Here is a 19354-nt window from a genome sequence, read left to right on the forward strand (position 1 = left end):
ATCATTGTGATATTAATGATGTGATTTCTTTAAACATGGTACATAGACCAGTAGATTCTAATGTAACAGAATATAATCAGTTTATTAATACGATTTCTGATTCTACATTCTGATTAACTTTTAAGAAACTACCACTTTTCAAGTTTTGGGTATAGTACCGAAGAAGAATGCTTCCCAGGTGGCGCAGTGGTAAAGAATCTGCCTGCCAATACAGGAGACGCGCGTTCAATCCCTGAGTCCAGAAGATCCCCTGAAGGAGGAAATGGCAACCCACTCAGTATCTTGCCTGGAAAATCCCATGGACAGAAGAGCCTGGTGGGCCACAGTCCATGGGGTCATGACTGAGTACGCACAAGGAGGAGGATCAAAGAAGAATATAACCACAGTTACTTCAGACAGCTATTAAAATACTCCTGTTCACAGCTCTGAGGCCAGATAGTCTTGATATAAAGAAAACCATTTCTCTGTTCACAGCAAAGCAATGTCTGTCCAAAATCAAGCAGTTCTCCATTCTCATTGGATTGTAACCTAGTGTTCACTCTCACACTACCTGGAGTTAGTGCCGACCCTGCAGGTTAAAGGCTCAGTTCCACAGCAGTGTCCCCCACTTCAGATGCCAGTCACGGGCCCCAGGTTGTCACCTGTACGTCAGATTCCTGCTACCTCTTCCTCTTTTGGTAATTTGCTGTCAAGGCTCAAAGACCTTAGGGAAACACGTTATATATGTTTAGTGATGTAAAAGGGTATTATAAAGGAGGGAAATAAGCTTCCAGATGAAGAGGTCCATGGGGCGAGGTCCAGTAGGATCTCAAGTGCAGGAGCTTCTGTCTCTGTGGGGTTGGGGCAATCTCCCCTCTGGCACATGGAAACATTCATGAACCCAGAAGCTCTCTGAGCTGCTTCATTTAGGGTTTTTATGGTCTCATCACGTAGGCATGATTGATTAAATCATTAGCTGTTGGTGATTGGCTTGATGGTCCACAACCCACTCCACCCTCCCTGGAGGTTGGGGAGTGGGGCTGGAGTTCTGGTTCCTTCTCTGGCAACCAGCCCCCTCTCTGCACGAGTCACTTTGTTTCCATAAACTTTTCCTGTGGTTGAAAGAGCTTTATTATGATTAACAAATGATGCTCCTCTGGCCCCTACTGTAACTCAGGAAGCTGCAAGGGATTTAGGAACCAGGGATTTAGGTTCTGTGCCAGGAACCGGGACAGAAACTGTACATACACACCCATATACACATAGGCTTCCCTTGTGGCTCGGATGATAAAGCATCTGCCTACAATGCAGGAGACCCTGGATTGGGATGATCCCCTGAAGAAAGAAGTAGCAACCTACTCCACTATTCTTGCCTGGAGAATCCCGTGGGCAGAGGAGCCTGGCAGGCTACAGTCCATAGGGTCATAGAGTGTCGGACGTGACTGCATAACTAACACAACATACACACGCATGCTATATATGTATATATATATTATATACACACACGTATATAATATACATACATTTCTTCTCATATCCTGATAGCACTATATAGATTTGACTCAAATAAAAAAGCACAACAGAGTGAATGCCAAAGCAGATTTGAGAGTCTTAAGTTTGCTATCAAGAAAAATAGAGTTGCAAAAATGTAAAATGGCACCCTTTTATTAATTTTTTCAGTTTGGGAAATAGTTATTTTCTATTAAAAAAATGGTGTTTATGTTAACTTTTAGCAGATTTAATATTATTCATTTAAACGGGATAATTTTTTCTCACCTTAATTTTCAATACCTTACTATCTATAGGTAAAACTCAGATAAATGGAAGGTCAGTAATTTTTAAGATTGCAGAGTCCCAAGACAGAAAGTTTGAGATTCTCTATTTTAGCCTTCCGGGGTTCTTGAAGGTCAGATGAATGTATTCCTGAATGTGAAATTTGGTAAAATACTTTCAACATGGATTTGTAAATAACTTGAGCCCCCGCTGTGTAAATTCTTCAGGTTCCGACTTTGGAGAGGAGATATGGAAAGAGGGTGTGTGAGAATAAGTACTTGCGGTTTCTTGTGAACTTGTTAGCTGCGGGGAGGGCAGGGGGCTTCCTCGTAACTCCTCTGCTCCACCAACCAAAGGGTGTAAAAGCAACTTTGTGATAGAGACTTGTTTTGTCCTATGTTTATTTACAGATATATTTATTTGTAATAAACTATTTGTGTATATTTGTGTGTGCTTGGGTGCACAGCAAAGCCCTGCTGTTGATGAATATGCTCTGTTACTGGTGCAAGTTGCTTTTTTGGTTTTGAAATTGTCTCTGTCTTCCCTTGCAGGTATAGAGCAAGATGCAGTGAATACTTTTACCAAATACATATCTCCAGATGCTGCTAAACCGATACCAATTACAGAAGCAATGAGAAATGACATCATAGGTAAGCAGTGCTTGAAGCTATGGCCAAAAAAAAAGGCTCTTTTTGGTTATTAAGAGAATTCTAAATGAATATGAAATTCAGCATCTCCCTTCCATGTCTGTTTTCAGTGTACTTTATTATATCTGACTGTCGCTCACTTAAAAAGTTTCCCTCTTATTCATTATTATTAGTTTTTGATTTGAAAAATAGTAGCACATGTTTACTGAGTACTTACTGTGTCCCAGACAATATTCTAAGCACTTCCCCTGGACAAGCTCATTTAATCTTCTAAAGAACCTTTTAGCATAAATACAGTTATTATTTTATAAGTGAAGAAGCACAGAGAAGGTAACAGCTCCCAGTGTACACTTGCTGTCTATAACATTTGCCCTCGATAACGCTCAGACATGGCAGAGTTAGGCTTTGAAACCAGACCCTACCTGGTAGGCTATTTGGCAGTGCTTTTCAGGCTACAGATTAGGACCAGTCTCCTCTTAGGTCCTCACCACCTTCCAAAAAAAGACTAGAAAAATCAAAGTGCTTCACAGTAGTAAGGACAAACAAACAGCACTTCTGAAAACTGTTTCTTTTTTCCATCATGTGTAGGTATATAAATTTTTCTGTTGGTCATAATTTTTTAAATGTTTGAAAGGTTTTACTATGTTGTATCAGAAAGACCTCAAGTATGCCTATAGTCACAGATAAAAGTGGTTCATTATACATTGAACAGATATTTATTATATTCCTATCAAGTCCCAGTACTCAGTTTTGAGTTTTTGATTACAAAAATTGTTTTGATTTATGAAGTATAGCCTGTTATTCCTCTCCTAGCAGGTTCTTCCCAGCCTGGGGCTCTTTGGGTCTTCACTCATTATTTGGGGACAGCAGATCCCCTCCCCAGGCTCAGCTAAGCTTCAGTCGGTCGCCACACTCCCGGTGCACACCTTCTGTCTGTGTCAGGCTGACAGCTGCTGCCCATGTGTTTCCCTTTTCCTCTCCCACACAGACACCTGTAATGCATGGGCCTTGTGGCTGTTGGTGGCTTGTCCCCATCTGCTTGTATTTTGGAATTTTCAACCAGTTTCATTCCAAGTGTCGTCGTGCAATTTTGGGTTTTCTATGTCGTTCCTCTCTTTCTACGTGAAAATTTGTTGCTACCATCTTCTAGACTTCCCAAGACCACCTGTGCCTAATGATAACAACTGTTAGGTGTCTGAACAGATTAGAATGTGCCTATGTGGGAAATCGTTCGCTAGCAGTTCCTTTAGGTGTTTGTACCAATTGATAACTAACCTGTCTGGGGTATTTCAGAAAAGGAGAGAGCTTTTGATAAAGAGATAAACTCTTTTTCATAAATCTATAGTTCTTTAGGTTACCATCCTAGAAACAGAATTGCTGATTGAAAGAAAGGGTATGTTCATATTTTGAGGGATGGGGCTATGTTTATTTTTAAAGCTTGTGCTAGAAACTGTCAGATTGCCCTCCAGAAACAAATACACCAGTTTATATGCCCACTAACACAAGGGTCAGTTTTCCCATGCCCATGCTCAAGTGTGTGTATCATTAAACAATTAAGTATATGGATTGTTAAAACAATTTTGTGCCAATTTACTAGACAAAAGGTGATGTGCTTCATTGTTGTAATTCATTATTATATTTCCTTGGTTACTAATGAGCATGCGTATTTTTTAAATTGGCCATTTTATATTTGTCCTTGAGTGAATTTTCTTTTCCTGTCCTTTGTTCATTTTTCTTTTGAGACTTTCTTGTTAGTTTGTGAGAGCTCTTGATACATGAATGAAAATAATCTATCATTCTTAAACAGTCATATATGCTGCAAATCTTTTCCCTCAGTCTGCCCTTTTGTTTTGAGAGTGTTTTAATTTATAGAAATTAATTTCATTATTGAATCTTTTGATTTCTGCTTTTGCATGTATGCTTAGAAAGACCTTCCCTACCTAATGATCAGCTGTTTACCTGTATTTTCTTTTAATTGCATTAAAACCTGCTAATCTTTATGCCTTTACAGTTATTCCCTGCTTTGATTTGCAGATGTGTATAGTTTGGATTTAGAGAAAAAGTTATTTACCATTTCTTTTACAGCAAAGATTTGTGGAGAAGACGGGCAGGTGGATCCCAACTGTTTCGTTTCTGCACAGTCCATAGTCTTCAGTGCAATGGAGCACGAGTACGTCGGTTTCACACTCACACATCCTGTGTTCTTGGGAATTTCGGTTCAGTCTCAGGAAAAAACCAAGTTATCTTTGAGGGTTTAAATACTTAAATACTTTGAATGTTTACAGGATCTTATAGGCATCCTCTCAGACTATCTTGGGCAATGGTTTCTTTTAAATACAAATTATGTGAATCCTAGTAAAAGTAAAACAGATTTGTATTTTTAATGTTGATATTTCTTAAGTTAAAAGAATTTGTTTTTAATTCTGAAGTCACTGGGGGTGATTGTGACTGTAGTGTGATATAGTTTATCTGCTTAAACAACACGTGTCTTCAGGTGGATATCCTGATTGTTAGTACATGCTCTAAGCTTAATGGATGCCATAGCACTAAATCCACATGCCCTCAAAACAAAAATCTCTGTTTTCATTCTTTCATTTAACATTTATGGAAAGGGTGCTGTGCATGGTTAGTTATAGTACCTGCTGAAGGAGATTACAGCCTGAGAGTAATAGGGCATGTTGCTTGGTTACTGCAGTAGGAGGTAGCATGTGTTAGATGCCAGAGGGGAGCTGCAAAGCCAGTAAGAGAGGGGAGAGGGTGCTGCAGGGAGAAGAGTCAGGGAGACCCCGTGGGAAGGGAGGGCATGCTGACCCAGGCTGTGAGGCACGGCGGGCACAGCGTGGAAAGAGTGTGTGCTTCCCAGCGGAGCTCTTTCCTCGGTCGGTCCCTCAAATTTTACCTTTTTGTCCACATGCAGGCACTTTAGTGAGTTTCTACGAAGTCACCATTTCTGTAAATACCAGATTGAAGTGCTGACCAGTGGAACTGTTTACCTGGCTGACATTCTCTTCTGTGAGTCAGCCCTCTTTTATTTCTCAGAGGTAAATTCTGCATTTCCTTTCACACCCTGTTAGAGTCCAGCCTCTAAGCTGTAAATGCTGGGGCCCTGCCTGTGGAAAAGAACATAGAGGAGACAAGTCGTTTCTAAACACATCAATTGGGTTTAAATACCTCGATTACTGTGTTGTATCTAATGGCAAGAGTACTTGAATGGCATTAAAGAGAACTTGAAAATTCAGTGTAAAATAACTCTATAATTTTGAAAAACCTAATTAAACTGCTTATAAGAGAATGCAGATTTTTAACTATTTAGAGCTGTTTTAAAACCACGGAATTTGATACTTGATTTCAATGCATAAATGTTTGCAGACCAGACTTAAGGAGAAGAGAAAGTAGTGAATTTTTTCCTGCTGTCATCATTCTACTTTAGCCATGTGATAGGATTACCCAGTGAAGTATTTGCAAGGAGCAGTGAGTAAACTCATCTCCTTGAGGCATGCAGTTTAGTGTGGTGGGGTGTGTTAGGCTTCAGCTAATGAAATTGTTGCAAAGCAAGTGACTTTGAAGTCGGGGTAGAGGGTTCCTAGTCTCACAGAGTGGTCACTTAGACCCACACCTGCATCCTATCTCCTCACCAGAGTACAATTACTTAGCTGATTCGAGTTCTCAGCCCCTCTCTTTGCCTTGAGTTTAGTTGAGCATTTGTTCAGGTTGTTGTGGCCGCATGGAATGGTGGAAACAATCAGGTATTCGAGGTTGGGTCCAGTTGGTTTATTCTTTGTATGCTTGGCAGCAAGGAACCACTAATCCACCTTTAATTTTAACTCCAGTTCACTGAAGTTTGCTTTCAGCTGTGTGGTGGTAGGGTTTCTGGTTGTTGCTTAGAGTTGTTTGGTTTTTTTTTTGTTTGGGGGGTTTTTTGTTTGTTGGTTTGGTTTGGTTTTTTTCCCCCTCAAACAGTATTTTAATATTTTTTCCATCTCATATGACTGTAAGTTGCTGACTGGCATTAACTGAGCAAGTGTATCTCTTTGGGCAGTGGGTGGTTTTGTGGGGGTTTCTTCTCTTAATGTCCTGTATTTTAATAGTTGGTGCTTATATGAGATGGTGAGAGAAATCTGTTTACAGATTTTCAGTCTGATTTTCCTCTTTTGTATGTTTATTTCCCAGTACATGGAGAAAGAGGACGCAGTGAATATCCTACAGTTCTGGTTGGCAGCAGACAACTTCCAGTCTCAGCTCGCTGCCAAAAAAGGGCAGTACGACGGACAGGAGGCACAGAATGACGCCATGATCTTATATGACAAGTGAGTCTAGTTGGTGGAGGACTTTGGCACTTAGCAGACAATGAGCATTTGATGTGCTCTTGGGTAGTAAAGGTGGGTCACCTGGGTCTTTGCCATCAGGGAGCTTGCAGGGAGCCTCGGAGGAGCTGCTGCTTACTGGTGTGTGCAAAGTAGGGGTTCTCAGAACACAAGTTGCTGGTGGGAAAAGGGGCTGTGTAGGGGAAATGCAGGTCAATGATGGTGGAGGTCACTGAGGGCTTCACAGAAGGAAGATTTGAGTGCATCCCGAAGAGTGAATTGGATTCTGTTGCCAGAGAAGGTGGGAAAGAATGTTCTTGGAGGAGGCATCAGCATGAGCAGACTCATTGGAGCTTTGGGTGATTGAAAACTTGGGTTGGGACATGAAAGAAGGTGAAACCAATGGGAATACATTGCAGAGGGCTCAGTGGCTACTGAGCCAGACTGACTGCTCAGCGGAGAGCAGTTTTTCATTAGCTTTCCCTGAATATGAGACGGCAGCGCAGTCTGACAGGGAATGGAACTGGAAACTGTGTCCGCTCCGTTTCATCCAACTTTTCTCCCTTCTGTGAAGAAAAGCAGTGTGGTGTTGTATTATAAGCACTTGCTAAGAAGAAAGCTTGAGGGTAAAAAAAAATCCATGGGACCTTAGAGTTGGCAGAGAGCTGAGAGCATCCGGGTCAGGGGTTTCCGAGCTTGCCGGGTGTGCGCGTGCTCCTGTCAGCGCAAGTGTCACCTAGAAACTGTCAAAAATAGCTTTCCTGCCCTCTTGCGAAAGAGATTCTGACTCAGCGGGTTTGAGGTATGGCCCAGGAATCTTTCTCTGTAAAGACATCTGGTGATCCTGATGAATCCAGGTGAGGGTCTGGTCTGATTTTCCCAATGTGCTAATGAGAACACCAGGTCCCACACGGGTGGTGAATTTCTCAAAGTCACGGGGCAGGTTAGCGGCAGGACTTGGATGTGGTTCTAATGTTTGTCCAGTGTTTATTTTAGTATAATATATTTGTGGGAAAATACTGTACAAAAAACAGTGTTATATGGACATTAACATGGCAGGCGTGTACATTTAGAAATTCGGGGGAGTTCCCTGGTGATCCAGTGGTTAGAATTCTGCAATTTCAGGGATTGAATCTGGGGCCTGGGTTCAAGCCCAGGTCTAAGAACTAAGATCCCGCAAGCCACATAGTGTGGCCAGAAAAATTTCTTTTTTGGTCTGTGTTGCCCCACAATTCAAAGCATGGAGGAATATTTGCCAACTTATTTGTTGCAAGGTGGGAGGAAGCTCACTTTTTGTTAAGAAAATACTGATAACAAGAAAAAGGGCGGAGAAGGAAATGGCAACCCACTCCAGTATTCTTGCCTGGGAAATCCCATGGATGGAGGAGCCTGGTGGCTACAGTCCATGGGGTCACAAAAAAAAAAAAGAAAAAGGGGTTTTCTGTGCTGGAACAGAAGTGTGGCAGCAGCGAGGACCTGGCAGAAGCTCAGTGCCACCCATAGCAGAGATGCCGTCTTCTCACTGGATCCCATTTTCAAACTGGGAGCCGTCTTTAAATGAAGATGCCCACCAGCACTATTGTTTTATCAAGCTCATTTTGCCAAATTTGACTTTACCCATTCCTACTCTTCCGCTTTTCTATCTTTTTTTTCCTAATATCGTTTCTCATTAGCCTTTTTGTATTTGTATCAATAACAGGAGCTGGAAGCCACAGAATGCTCAGATGTGGTGGGAGGAAAGGTCGCTGCAGAGCTGCCCTCCACCCAGCTCTATAAGCCTAGGTCTGCATGAGCCTCAGGAGGGTCTCTGGTGTCAGTGCCAGAAGGCGCTGTAATTGCTGGGATACGGGTTGACTTTGGCCGTCTTTCTGCTGTAGGTACTTCTCCCTCCAGGCCACACACCCTCTTGGATTCGACGATGTTGTGCGACTGGAAATTGAATCCAACATCTGCCGGGAAGGTGGGCCACTCCCTAACTGTTTCACCACTCCGTTACGTCAGGCCTGGACGACCATGGAGAAGGTAACCAAAACCCCAGAAGTGTTAAACTATAGGAAGTTTTTCCTGGTGGAAGTCAGAAAATGAAATGTGGAGAAAAGCAAACACAACAGTGGACAACTGAAACAATGGTGATTAAGAGCAAAGGCTTTGCGTCTGGCTTGGTGTGTATTAATCTCAACCCTGTAGGCCGAGGGACCCAGGCAGCTCCCGAAGTCCTTTAATGCCATTTTCCTTGTCTCTGAGGTGGGGCTCATACAGGTACTTAACCTCAGAATTGTTTTGAGGATGAAAGTGAGGTAAGATGTGTAGAGTGCTTACTAGTAACATAACCCCTGACACTCATAAGCATTAAAGAATGTTAACTGCTATTATTACAGCTTTTAGATAACTGATAGTACTAAGCAAAGTTAGCTTAGGGATGATCCAAATTTTTCACCAAACCCTCCAACAGGGTTGGAACGCTAGTTTTTTGTATCGTTATCACTTACAGGGTAAGTGCTAATTGCTGCTTATTATTGATAAAGAGTTGAAATTGTGCCTCAGTTATTCTCTGATGAACTAGAGCAGTTTTTCCTGGGAATGGCACAGAGCCCAGGATAAGCCCATGAGGTTTCTCTCATGTATGGCTTGTGCATCAGGTGGAAAGGGATTAATTACACTGCTGCATGACCACCCCTCAAACCTGAGTGTCAGGAGTGTGACGGGTTACATGCAAAAATCAGATCATCAGGGAGCTGCTGGGAAACTGGATAGACTGTTAGCTCTTGTCCAGGGCTGATAATTTTTTCATGATTAAAATAAACATTGTCTAATCTTAGAGGGGAAAGTTCAAAATCTGTATCATATAAAGAATGTAAACTTTCTGGGTAATAAAAGAGAAAAACAGAATATCAGAGTACAGTACTATCAAGTAGGTAAATGGTGAGAAGAATGTGTGCCTCCTTCACTAATACTTGGAGTATTTCTGTGCTGGGTGTTGTTGTTACAGGGGTAAACAGAAGAAAAAGCATGGTTCTGCCCTCCTGCAGCTCTGTCTAGGAGGAAGGCATGTGTTAGACACAGACATCAGTATTTACAGTTGTGCTGAATACTGTAAGGGAAAAGTTGAAAATAGGAAATGCCAGTAATAATGATGGGAGCTTAGGATCGTTAATAATTTTAAATGCAAATGAAAGCATCTGTGTACATTAGATGTTTATTTAACGGTGATTTGAAAAAACAGAAGCCAGTTTTGGAAAGCCTCTGTCAGAATAGATGCCTTGATAATACTCTAGTGATTATCCTTAGGATTTATCAAAGCTGAAGTTTTCATGCGTTGAACTCAGTAGTCACACTCCTGGTAATTTATCTTAAATAAATCAGTCCAGAAGTCAAAATCAACATATACACGAAGACTTAAGTATTTATAACAAACCAGAAAAACCTAGTTTCAAACTACATTCGCTCCCTGGTCACTAAGACGTCCAGATTCAGTAGTTCATGGCTAGTTTTCCGGGGGTTGCCTATAAATCGTACATGTTGTAGTTTTAGTTACAGTGTAAACTATGTACAAAGGGATAACGCTTGGAGTACAAGATGTAAGATCAGGCGTGGTGACTGGTAGCTTTAACAAGGTGTCTTCTTTTTCAGGTCTTTTTGCCTGGCTTTTTGTCCAGCAATCTGTATTATAAATACTTGAACGATCTCATCCACTCAGTTCGCGGAGACGAGTTCCTGGGAGGGAGTGTCTCACTGACGGCTCCAGGCTCTATGGGTCCCCCTGATGACTCCCACCCTGGGGCAGCCGACAGCTCCACCTCTCAGGTAGTGACCCGTGTGCCCAGCCGTTAGGGTCCTTTCCCTCAGATCCTAGCATCAGACCCCGTTTATACGCTTTAGGTTGTAGAAGAAACAAGCAGAGATAAAATTAGCCTACTTACTAGATATTCTAACCAAAATCTTTCTGATGATTGACAAACGCGAATTAACTTTTTGGCCAACCCAGTAGAATGCCGTTTTTGTTTAGACACAAAGGCCTAGGTGCTAACCATAAAAAGTATTTTTACATTTTTGGTTGAAGTATAATAATATGTTACAGGAAAGTCTACATTTCATAATCATGTACAGCTCGAAGAATTTAGATAAGCAAACCTAACCCATGTGACCAGCATCTAGATCAAGAAAGAGAACACCTTACCAGGTTGTCAGACACTGTTGTCCCCTTCCTGTCACTGTCCTCCTCTTTTCTTTCCTTTTTTTCTTTTTTTTGTACAACCTTATTGAGATATACTTCACATACCGTACAGTTTATTCATTTACACTGTATAATTCAGTGGTTTTGTAGTTTATTTATAGAGTTGCTTAACTCACCACAGTCAGTTATAGAACATTTTTTTCACCCAAGAAAGGAGGCCTTTACCCTTTAACTCTTACCCTCCAAGTCCTCGTTCCTCCAGCCCTAGGTGGCTGCTAGTTGACTTTCTGTCTCTATAGATTTGCTTGTTCCAGACATCTCATATAAGTGGAACCTTGTGATATGTTGTCCTTGTGACTGGCTTCTTTTTTCAAGGTTCATCTGTGTTTTTAGCATGTATTGGAACTTTGTTCTTCTATGGCCAAATGACACTCCATCATATAGACACACCACATTTCGTTTACTCCTCAGCTCGTGAACGTCGGGATTATTGTTTTTGGCTGTTAGGAGTCACGCTGCTGTACAGTTTTTGTGTGGATGTATATTTTCATTTCTCTGGTGTACATACCTAGGAGTAGGATGGCTGGGTCAAATGATGACTAACTCAGTCTTGATTACTGTTCCTTTGTAATAAGTTTTGAAATCGGGAAATGAGAGTCCTCCAACTTAGTTCTAGTTTATAGGTTTTGAAAGCTTTGAAATCAGGAACTGTGTATGTGTGTGTCCTCTGACTTTGCATTTTTTTCATTTGCAAGATTGATTTGGATGTTCTGGTTCCTTGTAGTTTCATGTGAATTTCAGGATCAGCTTTAACATTTTGGGTCAGAATTACATTGAATCTGAAGTTTCCTTTAGAAAGTGTTGCCATCTTCACAGTATTGAGTCTTACAGTCCATGAACACGGAATACCATTCCATTTATTTATGCCATCTTTTATTTCTTTCAGCAGTGTTTCGTAGTTTTAAGTGTACACTTTTTACACCTCCTTGAGTCAGGTTATTCCTAAGTAGTTTATTATCTTTGATGCTATTATAAACAGAAATTGTTTCCTTAATTTATTTTTCTGATTCTTCACCAAATGTTTAGAAATGTTACAGTTTTTGTGTGTTTATCTTGTACCTTCAACTTTACTGAATTCATTTATTAGCTCTAAATAGTTGTCTGTGGATTCTTTAGGGTTTTCTATATCTAAGATCATGTCATCTGCAAATAGAAATAGTTTTCTTTCTTATCAACTTTGGATGTCTTTTATTCCTTTTCTTGCCTAACTGCTCTGGCTAGAAATTACAGTACAGTGTTGAACAGAAGTGGTGACAGTGTGCATCTTTGCTGTAGAGTGTTCTCTAAGTGTCTGGTCCATTACTTTTTTATATATATTTTTTTAATTTAACCTGTGCTTTAGTCATTGATGTTAAAGGTATTCCTATCTGTTGTTACTTTAAACAATGCTGCAACAAATAATCTTGTGTATAAGTCATTTTGTATAAATCTATTTATGATTGAATTTTAGAAGTGGAGTCACTGGGTCAACCCATGCCTCTATTTCATAGAGGTACCAGTTCTGACTTGCTTTCTTTGTGGGCATGAGGAGTGGGAGGTAAAATACTATTCGTTTTAGCAAGTTTCCTCCATCTTCTGTTTTGTCACATGGCCACACTAAGAATCAAAAGCGTTCATGTTGATACTGTGAAAGTCGGGCTTTACATTTATCAGCCAAGATACATGTGCATGGAAGAAGGGAGTTTTACACAGTTGGGAACATAAGCTCAGTTGTTGGAACTCGATTTCTTAGGGAAAGCACGTGTGGCATACGGATGCACGTGTCATATGTATCGGTATTGTGCATCCCTCCTGCACTTATGTTTGAGTCTCAGGATCATTGCTTTTAAGCATCTCATTCATGACGGGGTTGAGGGGAACGTGTGTGTTTTAAACACTGAAGATTTTGTATAGATCTATCGTTCCAAACCCAGGACTGACTTGACTCCTGAATAATATACACTAATTTCACAATTTCTGTTGTAGTCCAGTATGAAAAAAGCCAGTGTTAAGATTCTGAAAAATTTTGATGAAGCGATAATTGTGGACGCTGCAAGTCTGGATCCAGAATCTTTGTATCAACGGACATATGCAGGGTAAGCATCTTTTTAAAAGAAAATATTTTAATTTAAAATGTAAAAATTGTCTCCACTGTCTCGTCTATGCCCTTCCCTTTTACATGTAGTGCGGTTAAGGGTGAAGGCTAAGGAGTGACTTCCTGGGTTTAATCTTGGCTCAGCTGCTGATGGCAAGCTGCCTAATGCTCTCCAGTTTTTCATCCGTGAAACGAGAATGAGTCCTGCTTCGTTGGGTTGGTGAAGGGGATTAAATGAGATAGTACATGAAAAGCATTGAAAACGTTGCCTGATAGCAGTGAGCACTCAGTGGATTCCATTGCCATCCTCATTTCCACCGCTGTGTATGACACTGATGCATGTCATGTTTACATAATGTGTGCTAGCCTGTCTTGTCCACGTTTCATTTGATTCATATGTTAGCTATTTTGAAGTCTCTGTTTTAAACTACAAAGACGCTGATAGCATTTATCATGGACTATATAACTAGAACCATTGGCTGTCAGTAACTGCAGGGGATTGCAGGACCCCTTCAGATACCAGAATCTGAGGATGCTCGAGTGCCTTGTATGAAGTGACCTGGTATTTTAAACCCATATAAATCATCTCTTGATTACTTATAACACCTAACAGAATGTCAGTGCTTTGTAAGTAATTGTAAATACAATGTAAATGCTATGTAAATAGTTGCCAGTGTACAGCAAATTCAAGTTTTGCTATTTGAAACTTTCTAGATTTTTTTTTTCTCTGAATACTTTATAAATCGGTCGTTGATTGAGTCTGTAGATCTGGAGCCTTTAGATATGGGGAACCAGCTGTATTTGGGGAAACAGAATAGAATGATTCCTTTGTATTTTGGAGTTAACTTGGTTGTTTATTTTATTCTGAAACAGAAAGGCAGTGATACAGCACTTCTCGATCTTTACCACAGATCAAATCATATTATCACTTCCTCTTCCCTGAAGATGGCTTGAAAACACGGAAACCTGTGTAAAGGCATGCATGATTACCCCACCCCAGTCCTGGCAGTAGCATGAAAGGGGATTTCAACATGCTTATTTGCTTTTACCAGAAAGTAAAGTGATAGTTGGGAGACCAAGGAGTCCAGAAAATACTTTGAAGTAAATAGAAAGTTATTTTGGCGACTCAGTCTTCAGCTGTGTCAGTGTTGTAGTAATCTTTATTTCTTCTTTCAGGAAATGGTAGACAATAAGGCTAAATGAGTTAATTCCCAAAGATACTATTTATTCTTAAGTAATGATTGGTTCATTTATTTCAGACCTTAAGAAAGACTGTCAATTGCAAGATGTTTTATTTCTATAGTTTTCTTGTATGTAAAGTAAATACATGTTAATTTATAAAATTTAAATTTGTAAAATAAATATATGTATAGTGTGAGTGAAATAATGATTTTTTTCCCCTCTATCTTTAGAGATAGATTTTAGTGTTTGTTTTAGTTTAACGGTTCTAGCATCTTCCTGAAATTTTTCTAAAGGCCAACAAATCTGTAGCAGTTGGTGTATTGGCACCCACATATTAACTGACTTATTAAGAAGGCTGTTTCTAGAATAAGATCTGCTTTACCTGAGATGAAATAATATGTAGGCATCAGAAGATTTTCTTTTTTTAACTAAGTTTAACTAATACAAATTTATTGATCTCGTCTTCCAAAAATGAAATTTACAAATAAGGCTACGGTGCCCTTTGATTACAAATCAATGCCTGTTTTCTCCCCTTCCTTCTCAAGATAATCACTGTTATGTTATGGTGTATATTTTTGTTGGCTTATGTTTATATGATTGAAATTACACTCCATTCTGTCTTGTGCTTTCATTCATAGTGAGTTTGGAGATTTTTCTGTGTTAGTCTACACATATTTACCTCATCTCAACTGTGTTGTTACTATTCCATAAATAATGTCAATTATAGCTCATAACTGTTGCTAAATATTTCACAATGTCTTATGTTACTATTTGGCATTGATGGTTATTGGTATTAACTGGGTTTTGGTATTAATAGGTTAGAGAAGGTTTACTTTCTGTGAGGGACAATTCTTTTTGAAATAAGCCCTACTCTGAGTAAAATGGATAGGTATAAATTGTATTTCTCGTTTTCCAGATCTAGATAAGATGCTTAAATTTAATTTTTCTTCTTAATTTCAAGTGGATTGTTAGACATTGTGTTCTTTTCATACTTATTTAGGAAGATGACGTTTGGAAGAGTTAGTGACTTGGGTCAGTTCATCCGAGAATCTGAGCCTGAACCTGATGTAAAGAAATCAAAAGGTTTGTGGTGTTTTTATACATTGTATCACGCCTTTGATGGCTCAGACAGTAAAGCATCTGCCTACAATGCGGGAGACCCAGGTTCGATCCCTGGGTGGGAAAGATCCTCTGGAGAAGGAAATGGCAACCCAGTCCAGTATTCCTGGTGGAAAATCCCATGAGAGGAGCCTGGTAGGCTACAGTCCATGCGGTCACAAAGAGTCGGACACGACTGAGTGACTTCACTTCACTTCTTTAATCATGCCTTTACTCACATTAGTCATTGCCTGTAAGTGAAGGGTTGTTGAAGATTTAAACTGTTTATTTTACAAAATAGCTGTCATATCTTTATCCTTGTGTTTATAGTCAGGAGTGAGTCCAAGGGCTTGGTGTAATCAGGTCTCCACACAGTTTCTATCTCTGAATCAGAAGTTACTGAACTTGCTTTCCCATTACAGAAGGCACGTCTGCATGAAACAGTGGCTTCAGAACACCATGCTGACAGCAGTTTGCTGTTCAGCTCTACTTCCTCTCCCTTCCTCTCCTTGCCGAGGCAGCTGCTGAGAGTGTTTGTCATTTGCCAACCTGTAGTTTTATTTTGGATTTTAAAGCTCTAATGATAGAGCAGATAAGGAAGGGCCACATTTTAAGGCGGCTATAGCTCAGAAACTTCTGAGAATATGGAAACTTTACTTTCAGGTCAAGCAAGGTTAATTTTAATAGTCACCTTCACACCATCTAGGAGAAAGTGTAACAAGAAGGAATTGTAAGGGATGTTTTGGGCGGGTGGTCCCTGCAGTGGCGGTGCACTGGCAGGAGATTGAGCTGTGTGTGCCCTGTGAACACCCTCGTGTGTTTCTAGGAAACCTGTGGTCACGTCTTCTGGGCAGCAGGGATTTCTAAGCAGAGTGCAGTGAGATGCTTCTTTCTGCTGTAGTCTGGGAATGAAGTGCAGTTGGGGAGAGTCTGGTGTCAGAGAGGCTACTCAGGGAGTAGGATTCACTAGTAATGTAGGTAGAAGAAGAGGAGGATTTTGGGGTAGGTAGTAGTAGCAGGAATTAGGTCAGATTTATAACACTTAGGAAATTCAGGAGACTACATCCAACGTGGAATTTGGTTACAGATTCACGGGGAAAATAAATGAGGAAGGCAGATGAGGTTTTAACATGGGTTCTCTAAATAAAATGTTATGATGTTGATTTTCAATAGAGGATTAAATTATTGTCTGAGATGAAGGCTACAAAAAAGGTATATGAGAGAAGAGCTCTACTTGGAGCAGGTTAAGTTTGAAATGTCTTAGGACAACTTTTAAATTAAGTATTGGTGTGACACCTAAGAACAAATTTTTGAGTTATTTGCATTTTGAAGGAAGTTGAAGCCAAGGAGGGGATGAGATGCCCCAGAGAAAGTGCTGAGGGAACAACGGGATCCTGAAGAAGCTCCTCTGGAGCGGGGGAGGCGCTGCTAGAAGAAGAGAGGGAAGCCTTCGCAAGTAGAGGCTGTCAATAGCCTGGAGAAAGAGCTGAGCACCAAGAAATTCAGTGGGTTCAACAGCCGTTTGAGACTTTAGGCAGAACATGTCGTGTTGTGGCCATGTGATGTTGACTCTGCCTGACCATAAAGTTTAACAAGATTAGTATTTCGACTTCTGGCTAGTAATACAGATTATTAAGGGGAAAGGATCCAGGTTTTGTATTTTTCATGAATACTACAGTTTACTGTAGACTACCCCAGTCATTGAACTAATCAGGATCTTGCCTGAGAAACAGGCTACCAGACACTTGGTTTAAGGCTGAGTTAGATGTGAGCCTGTTTGTATTCATGAAAGGATAAGCTGTGTGTTTAACTCACGGAAATAGAGGCTAGCCTCCTTCCTCTGTAGTGCCTCAGTGTTTTAAGTACAGATGTGTGGAGAGGCTGTGTGTCTCCTGGGAAGTTGTTACAGCCTGGACAGAGCATGGCTGTTTAAAACAGTGATCTTACCCAGCAAATTCGCAGACCAGAGATCCAACGTGTAGCAACAACATCTGCACTGGGAACCCTTTTGTAGAGGAGCTGGTCTGAAAGATTTATGTCCATCCACCTGTCAGTGGATTATACTTCTTGATGTATTGCTAGATTCTGCCCTCAAGGCCAGATCCTGGTCCTGGTTTTATTTGATCTTTGAATGTTTACTGCACATTTTAACACTGGTTGATAGTTTCTTTCATCAAGTGAGGAGAACAGAAGAAAAACCTCAAGCTCTAAAACAGCTTTTCAAAGTTTTTTCAAGCCATATTTGCAAGTTAAATATTCTCTTATGGAAACAATATAATCAGTTTTTGTTAATGGCCTTAATTTGGGAGTGAGGTTGTACAAAATATATATATGTATATATATATACATATAAATTTTTTTTTTTTTAAATATCTTCTGGGACTTCTCTGGTAGCTCAGTGGTGAAGAATCTGCCTGCCAATGTAGGAGACGTGGGTTTGATCCCTAGTTCAGGAATACCCCATATGCTGCAGAGCAACTGAGCTCATGTGCCACAACTGCTAAGCCTGTGCTGCTCTAGACCCTGGGAGCCATAACTGCTGAGCCTGTGCTCTGGAGCCCAGGGGCCATAACTGCTTAGTCTGTGCTCTAGAGCCCAGGAGCCACAACTGTTGAGCCCATGTGCCATAACTACTGAAGCATGCATACCCTAGAGCCCGCGCTCTGCAACAAGAGAAACCGCCACAGTGAGAAGCCCAAGCGCTGCAACTAGCGAGTAGCCCCCCACTCACTCCAACTAGAGGAAAGCCCATGCAGCAATGAAGGCCCAGCACAGCCAAAAATAGATACATGATTTTTTTTTTAATTTTTAAAGTTTGTATTTTAAAAACTGGGAAATGGCTTTTAATAATCTTTTTTAATGTAAAATTATGCATGAGGTCTACATTCAACTTTGGCTTTGTTTACTAGGATCCATGTTCTCTCAAGCTATGAAGAAATGGGTGCAAGGAAATACTGATGAGGTAAATTCTACTTGTAGTGTAAAAAGATTTCTGTCTTATCGGCGGCACTTATTCTAAGTAAGGTTTCAGGCTTTCTCTCTCCTTAGTTCCTGATGCTTAAGCAGCATGGCACCTTATTGCTTCCTTGTCTCAGAGGTGACAGGAAGGCGTGGCCCTTCCAAGATCTCACAATTGCCTGGAGGCAGTGGTCCTCAGTCCAGAGTCTCTGACCACAGAAAACAGTCAAGCAGTCAGGTTCCCATCAGTCAGCAGACATCAGTGATCAGTGCCACAGCAAAACAAACATTTCCTTCCTCACTGTCAGGTATACTTTCAGAAATAGAGGTTTGTTTTTTTGAATAGTTAGGTACATTGAAAGACGAGAGTGGAAGAAGAAAAATGTTTGATTTTGACCATCTAACATGAAACTAGTCATGCTGTTGGCTGGCCTGTAGCTGACTCTGGGGACCAGTGAATCATATGTAAACATACCAAAACCAGAGGGCGGCCTGGGTCCTTTGATGCATAGGAATGTGCTTCTTTCCAAATACATAGAAATGATATGTATACACAGTTGTTTTGAGAGCACTAATAATGTTTGTTGGTTTTTCTAGCAAATAACTGTTATCAACAACTTAATTACTTTTTTAGGCCCAGGAGGAGCTAGCTTGGAAGATTGCTAAAATGATAGTCAGTGATGTGATGCAGCAGGCCCAGTGTGATCAGCCATTAGAGAAGTCCACAAAGGTAAGGACCCAGCCTGCATGAAACAAAAGAGAATTAGATCTCGATACAAATGTGCAGGACGTAAGGGAACTTCTGCTCCAGCCAACCATGAATCAAAAATACATTTCTTTAAAAAAAATTTCCGAAAAGCAGAACTTGATTTGCCGTGCCCGGCAACTATTTACATGGCATTTACATTATATTAGGTAATTATAAGTAAGCGAGAGGTGATTTCAGGTACTCAGGATGAGGTGTGTGAGTTATATGGAAATACCACGCCCCACACTGTGTCAGGGGCTCGAGCATTCTCGACTTGTTGGTATCCGCAGGGGCCCTGGAAATAGTACCTCACCATTCCTGGGGGATGGCCATGCCTGTCGGGTACTGCTGAAGGCG

General features: G+C 40.6%; 1 protein-coding gene across 2 annotated transcripts in view; it reads left to right on the forward strand.

Moving 5' to 3' along the window:
- AKAP10 (A-kinase anchoring protein 10) overlaps positions 1-19354 on the forward strand; it is a 43040-nt gene that overhangs the window by 16222 nt on the left and 7464 nt on the right. For both annotated transcript variants that reach the window (XM_043903977.1, XM_043903976.1), the window contains 10 exons: positions 2304-2402; positions 4485-4569; positions 5317-5440; positions 6570-6706; positions 8581-8725; positions 10334-10507; positions 12903-13012; positions 15194-15276; positions 18201-18253; positions 18884-18979. In XM_043903977.1, the coding sequence (XP_043759912.1) occupies positions 2304-2402; positions 4485-4569; positions 5317-5440; positions 6570-6706; positions 8581-8725; positions 10334-10507; positions 12903-13012; positions 15194-15276; positions 18201-18253; positions 18884-18979 (1106 nt within the window). The remainder of the gene's footprint in view (positions 1-2303; positions 2403-4484; positions 4570-5316; positions 5441-6569; positions 6707-8580; positions 8726-10333; positions 10508-12902; positions 13013-15193; positions 15277-18200; positions 18254-18883; positions 18980-19354) is intronic.

The sequence above is a fragment of the Cervus elaphus genome, chromosome 5 (genome assembly GCF_910594005.1).
Source record: "Cervus elaphus chromosome 5, mCerEla1.1, whole genome shotgun sequence".
NCBI lineage: Eukaryota > Metazoa > Chordata > Mammalia > Artiodactyla > Cervidae > Cervus > Cervus elaphus.